The sequence below is a fragment of the Platalea leucorodia genome (assembly GCF_965183815.1).
Source record: "Platalea leucorodia genome assembly, contig: HAP1_HAP1_SCAFFOLD_484, whole genome shotgun sequence".
In the NCBI taxonomy this organism is placed as follows: domain Eukaryota; kingdom Metazoa; phylum Chordata; class Aves; order Pelecaniformes; family Threskiornithidae; genus Platalea; species Platalea leucorodia.
Window position 1 is genome coordinate 14,575 of NW_028121109.1, and position 18,437 is coordinate 33,011.

Here is an 18,437-nt window from a genome sequence, read left to right on the forward strand (position 1 = left end):
GGAAATTAATTTGGCCAGGTGGAATGACAGCAGGTGCCCATATTTAGGACAACTCAACCTGTAGATATTTCTTACGTACAGGGCAGCCTCTAGAGGTGTTCAGCTGACCAAATGGAGTCATGCAGCATAGGGAGAGCTCTGTTTCTCTTCACCATCAACTGCATTTTCTACGTGTCCTTCGAGTATAATGTCAGTTTTGTCAAGTGCCTCCCTTGCACTCCAATTGTCTAAGCTAATTCAAGGAAGCTGAATCTTAATTTAATTTACAAATACGTGACTGTAGTGCTACGGGAGATGCCAGGGCTCTGCAGCTGAGATGGACATCACAGGTCCTGTACAGGAACGCCATCCCCATTCAGACTAGTTGTGGGACAGGCATCCCCCAGGGCATCTCAGGCAGATTCAGTGCCTTTGGGTCAATGACTGAAGCGCACCTCTGCTCTGACGCAAGGTTGTTCCCTTCTCTTTCCAGGAGATGCCTGGCAGTGCATGAATACCAAGCACATCACACCAGGGTCTCCACTCATGGGCATTCCCTCCCAAACTCTGCTGCTTCTTCTCTCCCCCATCCTTTAACCATCCCCTCGATGTCACAATCATGGATCAGGCCAATGATTTTCATTGTGCCGGTGTAGAGAACCGGTACCAAATGCGGTTTTGTCTCAACATTGCCGCTGTAGTGCCATCCAGCGTCGTGCTTCGAGAAGACCATCTTGTCCCCAGTTTTGAGAAAGAACAACCTCGTGCGCCTGCGCAGGGACTAAAGGCGCGAAAAGAGCTGAGGCGGGAACAAAAAGGCACGAAAAGAGCAGAGGCGGGGGCAGCACGGCCGTGGTGAACCGCACATACACATTTGTGATCCGCGCATGCGTGGGAGCCCCCATATAAGGAGCGCACATGCCCCGCGGCGGGGGTGGCAGCGGCGCGCGCGAGACCACTCCTTCCGTTCCTGCACCCTCAAGGCTCACCCCCCCCGCTTCGGTCCCCGACGGAGCCCGAGGCCACCGAAGACCCTGCGGAAGATCACCGGACTCGAAGTGGTGGTGACAAACTCCTCCTTCTCCTTCTCTTTCTCTCTCTCTCCCCCCTATTCTTTTCCTCTCCTCCCTTGCCCTCCCTCCTCCCTCCGTTCTCTTCTCCCCTCAAATAAAAGTAAAAGGTTGTACGGCATTTGACCTTGTTTGCGTCTTAATCTCGTCCTTGGGATCGCATCGAAACCTCCCCCGACTTTGGATCGGGACAGCCGGTATCACAGGTTGTCTACAGCCAAGGACACTCTCAACATCACCTCTTCCTTCCTGAGATCAGCTTCAGCTCCACCACAGGCCCTCAGGGCTGCACAGACACAACAGATAACAAACCCCTCTCCTGCTCACACTGCACAGCCCAGCTCTGTTTCTCTCTGGCCGTGGGGAGAGCAGGGATTGCCTTCTTTGTCGGCACCTCGTATCTTCTTTACATTGCCATCTCCCATCCCCTCCTGCATGTCTCTGCTCTGAAGCAAACCCGTTGCACATACAAGGTCTTGGGTGCTTGGCAGCAGATCTTCCTGTTGCAAGTCTGCTCTCAAGCTAAATGTGCCAAAGCTGAGCTGCTGCAGCCCAGACATGCACCAATGCCCTCCGTCTGGGGCACAGACAGGAGGAGCTGGAGCTGTGTGTGCAATCTCTTCATTCCACTTGAAGGGGCTAACAACTGAGGCCTGTTGGGACAGCTCACACCACTGGGGTGCTGTAATGGGTGGGTACAGGATGATCAGGAGGCCAGAAAGGTCAGGAGGGGGTTGCCCTCAGTTGTGAAGGAGCTGCTTAGGTGTGTGGAGCTCCTCTATGGGATGAACAAGGTGGGTGAGCCCTTGTGGGTGAGGGTCAGAGGAGAGGCCGGTAAGGGTGACATTGTTGTGGGAGACAAAGAACCCATGAAAGTCCCCTTGTGGACTTTAATTACCCTGGCATTCACTGGAGTGGGACCACACCAGCACACAAACAGTCCTGGAGGTTTCTGGAGGGTCTTGGGACACAGCTTGCGACACAGGGCTTTATAGCACAGCTGCCAGGTTGGTCAGAAGGGCAGCAGAGCTCAGTACAGCTGGTCTTCAAGGACAGTGCCTTTCAAGTACCAGACTGTGCATACCAATAGCCAGGAAAACAAGCAGAGCTATCAGGAGAGAAGCTTGGGGAAACAGGAAACTCATGGGGAAGCCCCACAGAAAAAAGGAAGCGTCCAAGAGGTGGATGCTAGGATGAAAACAAAGGAGGAATTCAGAAATATGGTTGGTTTGAGAAAAGCCAGAGTCCCCATAGAGCTGACATTTGCAAGGGAGTTCAAGCGCACAATGATGAGCTGGTACTACTTCAGGAACAGTGAAAGAAGAAATGAAGCTCATGTGTGGCCACTGCTGAATTTGCTAAGAGTAGGTGTAGATAGGTGTGAGGTACTCTTGGCCTTTGTCTTCACCAGCAAGGTCTCCCAGTTCCATGTGCCTAAGAGGCAGAACCCCAGAAACCCAGCCATGGATGGGGACCAAGTCAGGAGTTACTTCAGTAACCTCAACCCTTAGTAGTCCATTGGACCAGATGGGATGAATCCAAGGCTGTTGAGGGACCAGGCCAATGTCATAGCAGTACTACTCTGATACATTTTGGAAGGTCATCAGGACTGGAGAAAGGCAAAAGCAAATCTTGCATACATCTCTGGGCAATTCCAGTGGGATCGGTATTTGCAATAGACAGCATGATCCCCAGTCCACAGGTTTGAAGCGGTTCAGATGAAGGGTGGTCTTGCAAAAGTCACCCTCTGTGTCCCCTACTGGCATGGACACTGTTGGTTTCCCTCTCCAGAGAGTGGCAGAGGCTGGATCCCCTTCTCAGGCCAGATTCCTTGCCAGGAAGCCACCGCTAAGGGTGTAGCTTACTGGAAATTCACTCGGCATCCCTTTTAATAGATTTGGTGCTTTTCTGTGACTACACTTTCTGCCCAGAAGGTCATAACAAGACAACAGTTTCATAAGTGATGGTCATAAAGGCCCAGTTATTGCCAAGAAAGCTCACCATGAGCTCTGGAGGGAGCTAGGAGGATTGTAATATTCACCAGGAAGATCCAGGAAGCTCAAGGCCTCTTCTGAAGAGTGAGTGGCCCTGAGCAGCAGTGATTGGCCATGTGTAGGTCTGGGACAGGGGGTCAAGGGAATGTCAGGGAGAAACAAGCTGATGGCTGATGGTGTTAGCAAATCCTTACAACCATGTCTGAAACCAGAAATGGAAAGCAGCGGATGTCTGCAGGTGAAAGAGGAGGAGGAGGAGGATTGTCCTGGGAATACAGCAGGAAGGAAGGTCCCTCCTGTGCCAATCAGGGATGATACAGACACTTCCATCTTGTGTGCATGCCTCAGGCTGGCAGATGGGGAATGCCCACTGCTGGGGGTGGCTGTGCTCAGTCATCCACATGAGCTGACCTTGCTGACCAGCACCCTTGGGTCCAACCTCTCCAGTCCCATGGACTGGTAAGGGTGTGGTTTGCCAGAGAAACCCCTGGCTTGATCCCCATCTACCAGTGGCTGTTCCTTTCCAGAGTCCTGCCTCAAAGCTCAAAGGCCTGGGAGACCTCGCTGGTGGAAACTGAGGCAAGGAGGACATAGATCTATCTACACCTACTCTTACTAAATTCAGCAGTGGTCCCCCATTCTCTCTGTTTCTTCTTTAAGCGTTGCTGATGTAGCAACAACTCATCTTGGTTCGCGTTGCATTCCCTTTCCAGGTTCAACTGAGTTTTTGTAAGGATCATTGCTGTGCTTGAAGGATGCTGTCCTTGAAGACAAGTTGTATCCAGGCACACTATGAAAATGAGCGGTCTGTTCTTTTACTGTATCATCATGGGTGCGATGTGCTTTGTGTTCACACAATGCCTTCAGCTGCTGGGTAGAGGAGGAGCAGACTTTGCCTCTCTGATGGCATCTGATGGCTGATACCTCTGACGGATGGCATCAGTCAATGGCACACAGGCAGCAAATCACACTCCCTGCGATGCCATCTGGGCTGTCTGTCACACACACGCCCTGAATGGGAATTGCTTTCCTGGAGGTCCTCTGCTCTTCCTGCAAGCCCTGGCGTCTCCTGTAGCTCTGTGGGCCTGGATTTGAACAGGACATTGCGTCGCTGCCCTAAATTCTGTTAGGCAAGGTGGGGCTGAACCTGAGACAACTGGCAATGTAGTTAGTGGAGATCTAGTAGCTACAGCGGAAGGAGAAGAGGGAGACTGAGCTCTCCCTATGGCACATCACTCCAGTTGTTCAGACGAATAACTCTGTAAGCTGCCCTGAACATAATAAGTTCAACTGCCCTTCTTTTGGGCATCAGCTCTCATTTCAGAAGGCCAAAGGAAATTCTCAACAGCCTCCAAGAGGATGCCCCCAGATCCTGCCCTGTCTGTATGAGCTGCTCCATTTCAGTTTACAGTTCCCTGCCCATGTCTTGGACCACCCCTGGCACCTCAAATGTCACCAGACATTTGCATCTCACTCCTCGCATCCCTCTCCAATGATGAGCATGGGTGCTGAGACAGGCCGCTCACATGCAGGTGCCTATGTTCTGCACAGCTGAAATGAGGCAAGTGGAATCCCACCTCCGCTGGGTTTGTGGCAGGCATGGGAGGGAGCTGAGTCCCTTTCCACCACCAGGACTACAGACCCTGATTGAGATGCCTTCATTGACTCTGTGAATCCCTTCTTTCAGAAAGTGTAAATTTTGATGTCACTGTCTGTGTGTCTTGTCTAATGATGGGACAAGGAAAGGTGATTCCCATGGCCAAATCTTTTCCTGATAGGAGAAATGACAGTGCTAGGAGTAATTGTCTCCCCTCAGCTGAGAGAGGGAACATCAGTGATGCCTTCAGCAGGTTCCCCTGGAGCCCCAGGGACACCTAGAGGGAGCCCAGAGGGGCAGAGAAAGTGGTGCCTTGGGCTGGGCCTCTGCTGCTGAGCTGGGCTGGGCTCCTGGGATGGAGGCAGCTCATGGCAAGTGGGCAGCACTGCAGAGAGACAGCTCTGCCCAGGAGCAGCTCCTCTGCAAAGCGCAGCAGGGCTGAGGGCACTGCATGCAGGCACTGAGGGGAGAGAAGCCAGGAAGAGAGAGGTTAAAGGCAGTCTGGGGTGCGAGGACACTGAGAGCTCACTGTGGGAGAAATCTTCACATCCCTTGACAAGGTAAGTCCCTAGAAGCAGGGCAGTGAAGCTGCAGTTACTGGAGGGATCTCCAAAAGCTGCTACATCCCACAGCCTGTGGGATCTTTAAGTGTTATTCTCACAGCTTCTCTAGTGTAGAGGAGGAAGGCACATTCCAGAGCAGGTTTTCCCTGCTGCACCATCAGGGGAACAGGGCATGATGGCTGCCTTCCTCTGGGGGTGACTGCAAGGGTGTTAAGCCAGGTGCACAGCCAGGGATGCCCAGGGCTGTCCTTCAGAGCAGGGTCCCTGTGCCCCAGCAGTCTGTGTGCGAGGGTCAGTGCTCAGCCTGCCCGGGGAGCTCCCAACGGCGCTGTGGGGAGAATCTGTGGGTGGAAGAAGGGACCCCTGGGAGGGCAGGGTCCTGCTGCTGTTGAGAGAGGGCTGCATGGGTCAGGGCTGCTCACAGCTCCAGTTCAGCCCCAGAATATTTCCTAAGGGATGTTTCAAGGAGGAGGTCCTGGCAGGGATTGTCATAAAGAAAATGAAGATTTCCTGAATTTCTGTTTTCAGTTTCCTATTTTGGGTGGTGGTGTAGTGGAAAAGAATAAATGGAAAAGGAGCAGTCAACTTTGAAGAAGCCGCTGAGACTGCTGACCGAGTTATCAGTAAGCTTGATAGGAGCCTCCTAAGGTGCCCTCAGCCACTGCTCTGCCTATGGACAGCACCAGCATCACCTCTGCTGGACCCCTCAGGGTTCTTCTGACCTGCCCTTCTCCACCTGCAAACAGGAACATGCACCCAGCCAGTGCCCTGCGAACAGGCAGGTTTCTGTGGGGCCAGGGTGAGTGCACAGAGGTGGGATGGGGTTTGTCACCACTTGCAGGGAAAAGCCATGGGACAGGGAAACACCTCCCAGGGTGAGGATCTCCAGGCAGCAGGGAGATGATCTGGGAATGAGACAAAACTAAAACCAGAAATGCTGTGGGAGGGAGAATTCAGAAACCTCCGTATGATCCCCTCCAATGCAGACGCCTTCCTCTGAGCAAGCCCCCTTGCCTCCTCTCCCACCCACCAAAGCCTCTGCCCTCAGGGCTGGGGGCTCCAAGGCGTGAACCACCTCCTCTGCAGCCAGAGCTCCAGCAGAGCTGTGGTGCAGCTCTCCAGCCACGGGCCCAGTTCCCTCTGCAGAGCACAGGGGCTGAGAGCAGCTGCCCGGCAATGGTGGTGTCTGGGAGGTGGCGCGCACAGCTGGGGAAGGGGAACGCTGTCTGAGTGCCCCAATGCCTCTGCCCTGGCCTCTCTCAGCCACACCCTCACTGTGTTTTCCCTTGTTCCTCCACTGGTCTGTTATTGCTATTGTTATCTTGTTCTTGCTGCCAGGCTCTCTGGGGATGGGAGTTTCAGCTGCAGAGTCACACACTGATCTTGTGGGTCCTTTCATGCAGGTGTGTCCATGGGAACAAGTGTCCCAGCTTTCATCTCAACTGTGGGGCTGTGGGCAATACGGTCTATGGGGCTGGAGAATAAGCTGTTTTTCCCTTAATCAGATGGTATCGTTAGGACACTTGGCTGTCCTTGTCCTTTTGCTTCCCAGGACTTGCTCTGCTCTCCCTGAGTGCAGCAGAAATGCTGACATTTTCTGAAATCTAAGAAAACTGCCCAGGTGAGATGGAGGTGGAGCATTAAAATCTCCCAAAGTGCCTCCTGCCATCCCTGTTCCTTAGCATGGGAGTGCAGATGCTGACAGGCCCTTCTGCATTAGGAGCAGTTTCATCTGACAAAGTTGAACACCAGGACTGGCCCCTGTCCCACCGTTCCCACGATCTCACTGCTGCAGAGCAGGGCTGAGTCCTCAGCAGCCAGCAGGCAGAGGCCCTGCTCCTCACAGCACACTCAGCCAGAGTTGCAGCCGCAGAGCTCAAGGAAGGTCTCGTGGAAAAGGAATGGGGTGGGTGTGGGATGGGGCAGAGTGTGTCTGAGTGAGGGTCTAAAAGAAAGCTTTGATTTTGCTCAGAGAAATGTCCCCTTCATTGACTCTTCCTGTACGAACAGGACCACATGCCCAGAGGCAGCAACCATCCAACAGCAGCTCCATCACCCAGTTCTTCCTCCTGCAATTCACAGACACACGGGAGCTGCAGCTCTTGCACTTCTGGCTCTTCCTGGGCATCTACCTGGCTGCCCTCCTGGGCAATGGCCTCATCATCACCACTGTAGCCTGTGACCACCACCTCCACACCCCCATGTACTTCTTCCTCCTCAACCTCTCCGTTATTGACTTGGGCTCCATCTCCACCACTGTCCCCAAATCCATGGCCAATTCCCTCTGGGACACCAGGGCCATCTCCTACACAGGATGTGCTGCCCAGATCTTTCTGTTTGCCTTGTTGGTAGTAGCAGAGTGTTACCTTCTCACCAGCATGGCCTATGACCGCTATGTTGCCATCTGCAAACCCCTGCACTACGGAACCCTTTTGAGCAGCAGAGCTTGGGTCCACATGGCAGCAGCTGCCTGGGGCAGTGCATTTCTCAATGCTCTCCTGCACACGGCCAATACCTTTTCCATACCCATCTGCCATGGCAATGCTGTGGACCAGTTCTTCTGTGAAATTCCCCACATCCTCAAGCTCTCCTGCTCACATTCCTACCTCAGGGAGATCGGGCTTCTTGTTCTTGGTGTCTTTATGGTCTTCATGTGCTTTGTTTTCATTGTGCTGTCCTATGTGCAGATCTTCAGGGCTGTGCTGAGGATCCCCTCACAGCAGGGACGACACAAAGCCTTTTCCACGTGCCTCCCTCACCTGGCCGTGGTCTCCCTGTTTATCAGCACTGTAGTGTTTGCCTACCTGAAGCCTCCCTCCATCTCCTCCCCATCCTTGGATCTGATGGTGGCTGTTTTGTATTCTGTGGTACCTCCAGCAGTGAACCCCCTCATCTACGGCATGAGGAACCAGGAGCTCAAAGACGCAGTGAAGAAACTCATTCAATCCGTAGTCTTTCAGCAGCAATAAGCTGCCCGTGTCTCTTTCCAAGTGATTTCCAATGTATCTGGGGAACCTCCTGTGCTTTGGGCATTTTATTTGTGATAACTGTGTTTCTCCAGGAATGTCTGCATGCAGTCCGCTTCTCCAGAGGCATGAACCCAGTCTGTCTGACCCAAAGGACGTGTGTCTGGCCCGATGGCACAGCTGGCCTCCCATATCACATCTCTGTAATAAAAGGGGATTTCCTCAGTGCTGGTGTCTGGAGGTTGGGCTCTTCTTCCAAAGCTGAGCTCAGGAACAGGATAAACCATTGCCCCCGTGAGTCTGTGCTGCTGTGCTGTTCTCCATGGGCTGAGGGCAGTAGGGCTCAGGGCGATGTGTGGAATGGGACTGGAGGGAGCTTTCAGTCACTGGAGTGAGCCTCCCTATTTGGCCACTTGCAGCACTCTCCACTCACCACAGGTTTATGGGTGAGTTTTGCTGCACGGCCATTTTTGCCTCCTCCTGCTGGGCTCAGGGCCTGCACTGTTTAGCACCACCACTGGCTGCTATGGCATCCCTTGTAATGCCCAGGCCCTTTTCTTTGAGGTTGCTCCTCATCCAGCCCAGTCTGAGCCTGCCTTGATGACAACATACTAATTAAATGAAATTGCTGGCCGAAATAGGTATTACTGCGGTGAGCATCCCAGAAACACCACATGAGGGCACAAAGCAAGACAAACCATAGCTGATGAGGGAAGGGTAGCGAGAGGTGGACTATTTGTATGGGAGGACATGAGCATGATCAAAGGGAAGAACTTGGGAGGGGCAAAAGAGGGAAAAAGAAAATACAAGGTGAAGGCAAGGACATGGCCAGGGCTGTTCAGGGGTACCTGCCAAGCAGCCCTTCACCTGCAACAGGCTGGAGTGGGACAAGAAAGCTGCACTTGCTCTGACCATAGTTATGCCTGACTGACTTCCATGGTCATGGGGAACCTGAGTGCTTTCCCTCAAATCCTCAAGAGAAAAGCCGTGGTGGCTGGAAACACACAATCGTTCAGGATGCAAGTGACCTCCGGAGGTTTCCAGTCCAACCTCCTGCTGACAGCAGGGTCACCCACGGGGTCACACCAGGTTGCACAGGACTTTATTCACGTTGGGCTTCAAACCCACCAAAGATGGAGATGGCACCTCCTCTCTGGGAAACCTCCTTGATCATTGGCCCTCATCATCCCATCATGCACAACAGTGAAGAGCCTGACTCTTCCGGATCACCTCCTGGTAGGTGTGGGACGGCTGTTCCAATGGTGTCCCCAAAGCCTTCTTTTTTTGCAGAGTCAACAAATCCAGCTTTCTCAACCTACCATGGTGAGAAAGTTGATTTTATGCATTTGACCTGGGTGTCCTGATCTGGACTGAAGAAGTGGATGATGCGGTGGGGTGGGAAGTTGGCTGGAGACTCAGGACCAAATGCCATCACTGGTACCAAGTCCTCCGAGGAGCCAGATACTAGCAGCATCCCTCAGTGATCAGCAAAATTTCATAAAAAGTCATTAAAAGTCTAGCAATGCTGGAAAGGAAGACTTTTTTCAGCTGTTACAGAGAGATTTTCTGCATAGGTTTCAAATTTTTCTAAAATTTACATTCTGGGCTTGATTCAGTTGTCCTCACAGAGGTTGCCACTGCATCCAGGGTGCTCTGGGGTAACTGAGGCACCCATGTGGGAAAGGTAATCCAGCAACCCTTCTGGTGCCTGAGCTGGTTTGCAAGCAGGCTGCCTCTGGGATGGTGCAGGGCATCACCTTTCTCCAGTGCTGCTGGGTAGGCTGTGAAGAGGCCTCTCAAGCACAGCAGCACAATGTGTCCCGTGGCATCCTGGCTCTGAGGTCACTTCTGACTGATCAGCTGCAGGGAGAGAGCTACTCGGAGGCCACGAAGGTCATCAGAAAGCTGCCCCCAACAAGATGACACATTTGGGGAGGTCAGGAGGAGCCTGGGCAAGAGAGATGGGAGATTTGGGGGAAGGAAGAGAGGCTTGGCCAATAAACACTAAAGAAGAAGTAAAAGGGGTTATGATGACGTTGCTGTGAAAACATAGACTGTGAAAACATTCATGCTTAGCCCTTACACTATCTCTAACCAGTAACCTTAAGCCCTAACCCTACCCCTAAATGCCACTCCCCCCCGGCAGTAATCCACTCTTACTGACCTAATTGAGCTTAGCCTATCCCTCACCTCAAACTTTCCATCTAAGACAAATCCCAGACCCTTAACTCCTTACCCTTACTCTTACCCTATTGCTTACGCAAGCCCCTAGCCTTTATCCTTAGCATTAAAATGCTAGCCTAAATCCTTGCCCTATCCCCAGCCCTAAACAACGCCCTCAGCCACAAAGCTAGCCCACAGCCTTAACACTAACCAGGCACCCTCAGAAGGACACCAAACCCTCCCCCTAAGACTGCCTAATCCCCAGCACTGAAAGGCGAGCTCTGAGCCCTAAGCCCTACCCTGAACACCTAACTCCCAAAGCCCTCATTCCTGTGCTCTAACCCCCTCACCTTCAACCCCCTCCTAACCCGAACTTAAGCTGTTTGGCCTCTTGAAGGCAGGCCAGGGATCATGAGGCCCTGAAGCAGTCTCAAGGTGTTTGAGAAGGAATGTGACGTGACCTGGATCTGGTCAGCCCACAGGCCACAGGGAGGAGACGGGTGGGAATGTTATGGTGTGGTCAGCTGTGCCTCAGGATCTCATGGGCCAGCAGGAGGCACAAGGCTGTGAAGGGGGCTGTGAGGTCACTTCTGTCTTTGGAGGTGATAGGCCAGCAGCAGGAACGTGTCTGGGAAAAGGGACTGTGAGATCACTTCTTTCGGAAGTAGCTGATAGGTCAGCCCTTGACTGGTGGCTGGGTTATGTGCTTTTTGGTTCACATCTGCCAGCAACCCTGATGGGCCAGCAGAAGGCGCCTGGTTGGCACGCTGATTGTGGAAATCCCTTTCCCTAAGGACCTGGTAGGCGCCTCCAGGAAGAGGCCTTGGGTATGGGTTGTCGCACCCCTTCCACCTGAGGACCTGATGGGACAGCAGCAGCTACATGGCTTGGTTGTGTCTACCAGAGAAGCTGAAAGGCCAGTAGCAGGCACATGGCTTGGAAGATGATGGTGAGGTTCCTTTTGTCTGGTCAGTTGATAGGCCACAAGAGGGCTGATGGGTTGGGATGGCATTATGACATCAATTGTGTCTGAGAAGCTCATAGACCATGAGGAAGCACATAGAACAAAGGTGAGTGTGAGGTCACTTTAGTCTCCAGTCTCTTTGGGTGATTGCCATCAGCAGACACATGGCTCGGATGTTGACTATGACATCACTTCTGCCTGAGAACCTGATAGCCAGCAGCAGGCACCTGACTTGGGTGTTCTGTTGTACCTGGAGGTTCTGGTTTGTTATGTCCCCACGAAGAAAGGCACGCAGGCCCTGTGAAGTATCATTTCAAATGCCATTTCCCAGAGCAAACACTACCCAGAAAGAGTGAGTAAGGCCAACTGCATACAGGGCTGCAGTAGGAGGACTGTGGCCACCCAGGCAAGGGGGCTATCATCCCCCTCGGCTCTGCACTGGTGCGGCCATATCTGGACTAGGCAAAACTTGATTTTGAGGCTCTGGACTTGGTTTGCCCCTCACCCCTTATTGGGGTTGTCCTGACTTGGCATTGCTCACCTTCAAATCCCACTGCCCCCAGGAAGAGTCCTGACCCACACATGAGGGACAGGATCTGCCCTCCCATTGCCTGGGGGTGAGGGTTTGGCCTTGCTGCTTCATTTAAAACAAACAAACAAAAAAAGTTTCCTCAGCAGCTGAGCTGCCTGCACATTCCCTTTGCCTCCCTGTAATCATGGCCTCCAATTCTCTGCTCTAATGAGTCCCTGGGGAGACTTTGTCAGAGCTTCTAATAAAAATGAGGTTTTATTTCTAAGGGTGTAGTTTATTATTTTTCAGTTTAGAGAAGAGGTGACAGCAGCATTCTCCAATAGATATTGCTGCAGGGTGTCTCCTCAGGACGTCTGGACTGGTAGGAGAAGCTGTCCCTTGAGCTCTGACAACCTCCCACCTCACCTCCCCAACCCCACCATTTCTCTCCGTGCCCACCTGGGACTTTTCCTTACAGCAGACTTCTCCACTGATCTCTGCAGCTGGATGGTACAGCTCCTTTGCACCATCTCCCCCCTGCTCTCCTTAGAGACCTGGCTGCACACAGGCACAGAAGGGTTTTTCCTATTTGCAAGCAAAGGAAAAGTCAAGCATGGTCAAGTTCCATAAAGAAAACCGACTCTGCAAGCATCTGCTAAGCACAAGCTGCCTCTAATGAGGTTGCCTTTCTACAGGGGATAATCTTAGGAGAACTATTTCAGGTAGGCAGATCCAAAGAAGAGAGATATAAACATAATTAAAGAGTTGGCTAAGGATACAATTAGACCTCTGAAAGAGAGGCAAACTTTTAAGTCCCTGATGTCAAAGCAGCAGCTGGATGGGTGAGAGGAATCTGAATGAACCAAGAGTAAGGGGAGGAGAAAACAGGAGAATAAGGGAAAGGGCTTTTGTCTAGGCAGTGTTCCTGTGAAAAGATGATGTTAGAAATGGTTCTTCTATCAAGAAAGGTGAAAATATATGAAAGATAAAAATTAAATTTACATAAGTAATTTTAATTTCTTTTAATAAATTCAATTTAAATTTCGTTTAAATTAAATACACCATGTAACGAGCAGAATAGTGGTAATGAAGTGACACTGGAAGATTGATATTTCTTTGGAATATCCCTTTTGAAAGGTCACAGGATTGGTAGAGGTCTCTTGGGAGTGAGGACAAGCCAATGTTGCAGCCATCGTTGAAAGAGGCCAAAAGTGCAACCCCGGGAACGCCAGGCTGTACAAGCTCACTTGGGGGAGGAGTGAGCCTTCCCCTGAGTGCTCTTGGGGGACATTGCTGGGCACCTCAAAGAGCAGAAGGTGTCCAAATGCAGTCAGCATGGATTAGCCAAGGGTAAATCCTGCCTCACCAACCTGATGGCCTTCCTGATGAAGGAACTGCATTTATGCACGAGGGGAGAACAGTGGGTGTCCTTTACCTCCACTCCAGCAAGGCTTTTGGCATGGTCTCCCTCTATATCCTGGTACCCACATTGGGCCATTACAGTCTGGATGGGTCAACAAACAGATGGGTGAAACCCCATTGGATGATGAGGCTGAGAGAGCAGTGGAGAAGGGGTCATACCCTACCTGGACGCCAGTGGGCCATACTGGGGCATTGTGGGGCAGCACAGGGGCCTCTCCTGGGCCCTGTGCAGTTTAACACCTGTCTCCATGACCCGGAGGAGGCAACTGTCACCATGTCTGTGGATGGCACTAAATTGGGAGGACCATTGCTGTGCCCTAGGGATGCCATTCAGGGCAAACCTGACAAGCAGAAGGACTGTCCTGTCAGGAACTTCACGAGATAGATGAAGGACAAAGTCCAGATGTACTGGTTTTGGCTGGGATAGAGTTTAACTTCTTCATAGTAGCTTGTATGCGGCTATGTTTTGGATTTGTGATGAAAATAGTGTTGAAAACAAACAGATGTTTTGGTTACTGCTGAGCAGTGCTTACACAGCATCAAGGCCTTCTCTGCTTCTCACTCCACCCCATCAGTGAGTAGGGTGGAGGTGCACAAGAAGTTGGGAGGGGACACAGTTGGGACAGCTGACCCCAACTGACCAAAGGGATCTTCCAGACCGTATGATGTCATGCTCAACAATAAAACAGGGCGGGGAGGGGAGGTTGGCGGGGGGGTGCTCTGACTGAGGACTGGCTACACATCAGTCAGTTGTATTTGACCAACTGTTTTCATTTGAATCACTTGTTTTTCTTGGGTTTTATTTTCCTCTCACTTTCCTTTTTTCTTTTCCTCTTTTCCTTACATTTCTTTGTTGTTGTTGTTGTTGTTATTATTATTATTATTATTATTATTTCTTTTTAGTTATTAAACTGCTTAAATCTCAACCCATGAGTTTCTTTCTCACTTTTACCCTTCCAGTTCCTCCCCCATCCCACTGGAGGCAGGGAGTGAGTGAGTGGCTGCGTAGTGATTAGTTGCCAGCTGGGGTTAAACCAGGACACCAGGTCTTGCACCTGGGACAGCCTAACAGCCTGCAGTTGCAGGGGCTGGGGACTGCCTGGCTGGGGAGCAGCTCTGCGGAAAAGGCCCTGGTGGGGGTGGGGAACAGAAGGCAAAACATGACCCAGCAGTGAGACCTGGTAGCAAAGGTGGCCAGCAGTGTCCTAGAACATATAAAGAGGAGCCTTGCCAAAAGAGTGAGCTGAAGTGATTGTCTCCCCTTGTTACTTGTTAGAGGGGAGAATCACCTCCCTCCACCTGCTGGATATGATTTTTTTGGCAGCCCAGGATATGGTTGGCTTTCTGGGCTGCAAGCACACATTGCCGGCTCATGTCCAAGTTTTTACCCACCAATATCCCTAAACATTTCTCTGCAGGGCTTCTCTCAATCCATTCATCTCCCAGTCGCTACTGACAGTGGGGATTGCCCCGACCCAGGTGCAGGACCTTGCACTTGGCTTTGTTGAACTTCACAAGGTTTGCACGGACCTACTAGTCAAGCCTGTCAAGGTCCCTCGGGATGTCGTCCCTCCCCTCAAGCGAATCAACCGTCCCACTCAGCTTGGTGTCATCTGCAAGCTTGCTGAGGGTGCACTCAATCCCACTGACTATGTCATTGATGAAGATATTAAACAGTACTGGTCCCAGTACGGACCCTTGAGGGACACCACTTGGTACTGGTTTCCACTCAGACATGGATCCATTGCCTGTAACTCTTTGGATGCACCCATCCAGCCAGTTCCTTATCCATCTAAGAGGGCATTTGTCAAATCTGTATCTCTCCAACTTAGCAGCAGCAAGAATGTTGTGGGGGACCATATCAGAGGACTTACAGAAGGCTAGACAGGTGACATCTCTAGCTCTTCCGTTGTCCATTAATGCAGTTACTCCATGTAAGGCCACTAGAGGAGTCAGGCACAAGTTGGCCTTTGTGAAGCCATGTTGGCTTTCTCTAATCACCTTCCTCTCTTCAATACTCTTTGACATGTCTTCCAGGAATATCTCCTCCGTGATCTCACCTCTGTACAACACAAACATGGACTTCTGACCTAGTCATTTGGTGTGCCACTATGGAGGGATAAACAACCTGTACGAGGTGGGGTGACAGTCCAGTGCTGGAAAGGGTGATTGTTATTGGGTGTCTGTGACGGTTGCCTTGGGGCAGCTTCCCTGTGGTGTCCAGCGACCATGGGCTCAGCCCAGAGCCTGCTCTGCTGGTCCTTCCTATCTCCCCCAGGAGGCCTGGCTGTGCAAGGACACTGCCACGTGCTCCCACACTGAATACTCAAACGGTTTGGCTGTGTTTTCCTCTTGAGGGCACTTTCTTGGGCTTGTTCTTGAGCGAAAAAGTAGAAGACCTAAGATTTCAGGCACTGCCATCAGGAGATCCCGTTGTATGATGGAAACTTTGTTCTGGAGGTCAGCTCTGTCACAGAAGTGCCCGTTGCCTGTCCCTGCCTGCAGTCACAGGACTGCCACACAAAAGGCCTGTGACCAAGCTGCCAGAGCAATCCTTCCTTACACCAAGAGAGGGGCTCAGAAAGAGAGTGTGGAATTTAAAAGAATGCAGCTTGGGAAAGACCAAGCGCTGGTGCTGCCTGGCCGTGCTGCTGTGCTGAGACTCTTTCCCCCTCCACGTCACCACACAGGCACTGCCGTGCAGCTCCAGAGAAAGTCTCAGAAAAACAAAAGTCTCAGACAAAAAAGTCACTGCAGGGTCCTTTATTTTTTTAAATGCACAGAGAACATGTCTCTCCTTTCAAGCCTCTGGGTAACACTAGAAAGGTAGATAGTGAATTAGAAATGGTATGAATAATGACAAATCTTTGTGCACAACATTATCACAAGCAAAACTGAGCAAAAAGACAACTGCCACAACCACCAAACCTCCAAAAGACAGGTTGAGCCTGTAATGAGATACATTATAAGTGATATGCATAAGAAAATGGACAGTTAATTGCTTCAGAAAAACATCCAGTCGTCATTTTCCACACTGCATCTTTGAGCTCCTGGTTCCTCATGCTGTAGATGAGGGGGTTCACTGCAGGAGGCACCACCGAATACAGAAATGAAACCACCAGGTCCAGGGATGGGGAGGAGATGGAGAGGGGCTTCAGGTAGGTAAACATTCCGGTGCTGATAAACAGGGAGACCACGGCCAGGTGAGGGAGGCACGTGGAAAAGGCTTTGTGGCGTCCCTGCTGTGAGGGAATCCTCAGCACGGCCCTGAAGATCTCCACATAAGACAGCACAATGAAAACAAAACAGCTGAATACTACTAAAAGACTAACCACAATAAGCGCAACCTCCCTGAGGTAGTCATCGGAGCAGGAGAGATTGAGAATGTGGGGGATTTCACAAAAGAACTGGTCCACAGCATTGCCTTGGCAGAGGGGTAGTGACAATGTATTGGCAGTGTGCAGCACAGCATAGAAGAAGCAACCGCCCCAGGCAGCTGCTGCCATGTGGACACAAGCTCTGCTGCCCAGGAGGGTCCCATAGTGCAGGGGTTTGCAGATGGCAATGTAGCGGTCATAGGCCATGATGGTGAGGAGACACAGTTCTGCTGAAATAAAAAATGCAAACACCAAGATCTGGACAGCACATCCTGCGTAGGAGATGTCCCTGGTGTTCCAGAGGGAATTGGCCATGGATTTGGGGACAGTGGTGGAGATGGAGCCCAAGTCAATAACGGAGAGGTTGAGGAGGAAGAAGTACATGGGGGTGTGGAGGCAGTGGTCGCAGGCTACAGTGGTGATGATGAGGCCATTGCCCAGGAGGGCAGCCAGGTAGATGGCCAGGAAGAGCCAGAAGTGCAAGAGCTGCAGCTCCCGTGTGTCTGTGAATGCCAGGAGGAGGAACTGGGTGATGGAGCTACTGTTGGACATGTCTTTCCTCTGGGCATGGGGCGCTGTCCAAGGGGGAAAAGGCAGCAACAAGTTAGGATGAACTTCCCTGAGCAAAATCAAACCATTTTCCCTGGACCCTCTCCCTGACACATGCACCCACCCTCTTCCTTTTCTAAGAGACCTTCCTTCAGCTCTGTTCGTGGAGCTCTGGTTAGTGCTGGCTGAGTGTGCCATGAGGAGCAGGGGCTCTTCCCACTGGCTGCCGAGGAGTCAGCCCTGCTCTGCAGGAAACAGTTCATGAGAACGGTGGGTGCAGGGTCCAGTGCTGGTGTTTGACTTTGTCAAATGAAACTGCTCCCACCCCAGAAGGGCCTGTCAGCATCTGCAGCTCCCAGTGCTAAGGAACGGGGATGGCAGAAGGCAGTTGGAGAGGTTAGTTTTACAGCTTCCCTCCATCTCCCCTGGGGAGTGTGTTTGGATGTCAGAAACCCTCAGCATTTCTGCTGCCCTTAGGGAGAACACAGGGAGTCCTACAAGGCAAGAGGGTTACCTGTGGCTTAGTGTAGAGGGAGGAGAGCCAGTCTTTTTATCCATCTTGTTCCCAGCTGCCCTGGGCTTGCATCTTTCTGAGGTGGAGGGCGATCACACTCCCACTTTACCCTGAAAAGCCACCGGACGCTGCTGAGAGCTGAGGGATCCACTGCAGACCACTAAATGTCTCACCCTTTCTCAAGGTCTCAGCACCCCACATTTAGCCTCGGACACACATGGCTCATTTCACAAACCCAACAGCATTTTCACTGTTGTAGCATCTCTGCACTTCTCCATGGGGCCTTCAGATAACATAAGGTGCTACAGGGCAGGTTTGCATCCTGGAAGGCAGCTCACAGCCTGGAAGGACACCCCAAGGAGATAGCCAGCTGTGCTAATGATGGCATCAGGTTAAGGGAGGGTCAGCTCATTCCCGAGCCTCACAGACTGCTTTGCCCAGAGCGTCACAGGTTAGAGGAAAGCTGGGACTCCTCATTGCCATAAACACACCCGAATGGGAGGACCCACAAGATCAGTGCCTGACTCTGCAGCTGAAACTCCCATTCCCAGAGAGCCTGACAGCAACACCAAGAGCAGCTGAGGGAGGCAAGGAGAGAGACAGGGGGCACTCAGGAAAGCCTTTCGCTTACCCAGCACTGCGCACCACCTCCCGGACGGTGACAGTGCAGGGCAGTCACCCTCAGCCCCTGGCCAGCGGGAAAGGGGCACATGGCAGGAGAGATGCACTTTGTCTCTCCTGCTGGCAGACGGACGGGGAGGTGACCAA

At 51.9% G+C, this 18,437-nt stretch overlaps 2 protein-coding genes across 2 annotated transcripts; one reads left to right on the plus strand and one right to left on the minus strand.

Moving 5' to 3' along the window:
- Window positions 1-7,179: 7,179 nt before the first annotated feature.
- Window positions 7,180-8,172, plus strand: LOC309604225 (olfactory receptor 14A16-like; the record flags this gene model as incomplete). Its single annotated transcript, XM_082339158.1, has 1 exon — window positions 7,180-8,172. The coding sequence occupies one exon, from the start codon at window positions 7,180-7,182 to the stop codon at window positions 8,170-8,172; it is 993 nt and encodes a 330-aa protein (XP_082195284.1).
- An 8,020-nt stretch (window positions 8,173-16,192) lies between these two features.
- LOC309604226 (olfactory receptor 14A16-like) lies at window positions 16,193-17,158 on the minus strand (the record flags this gene model as incomplete). The annotated part of the gene is made up of 1 exon (XM_082339159.1): window positions 16,193-17,158. The coding sequence occupies one exon, from the start codon at window positions 17,156-17,158 to the stop codon at window positions 16,193-16,195; it is 966 nt and encodes a 321-aa protein (XP_082195285.1).
- Between the last annotated feature and the right edge of the window lie 1,279 nt (window positions 17,159-18,437).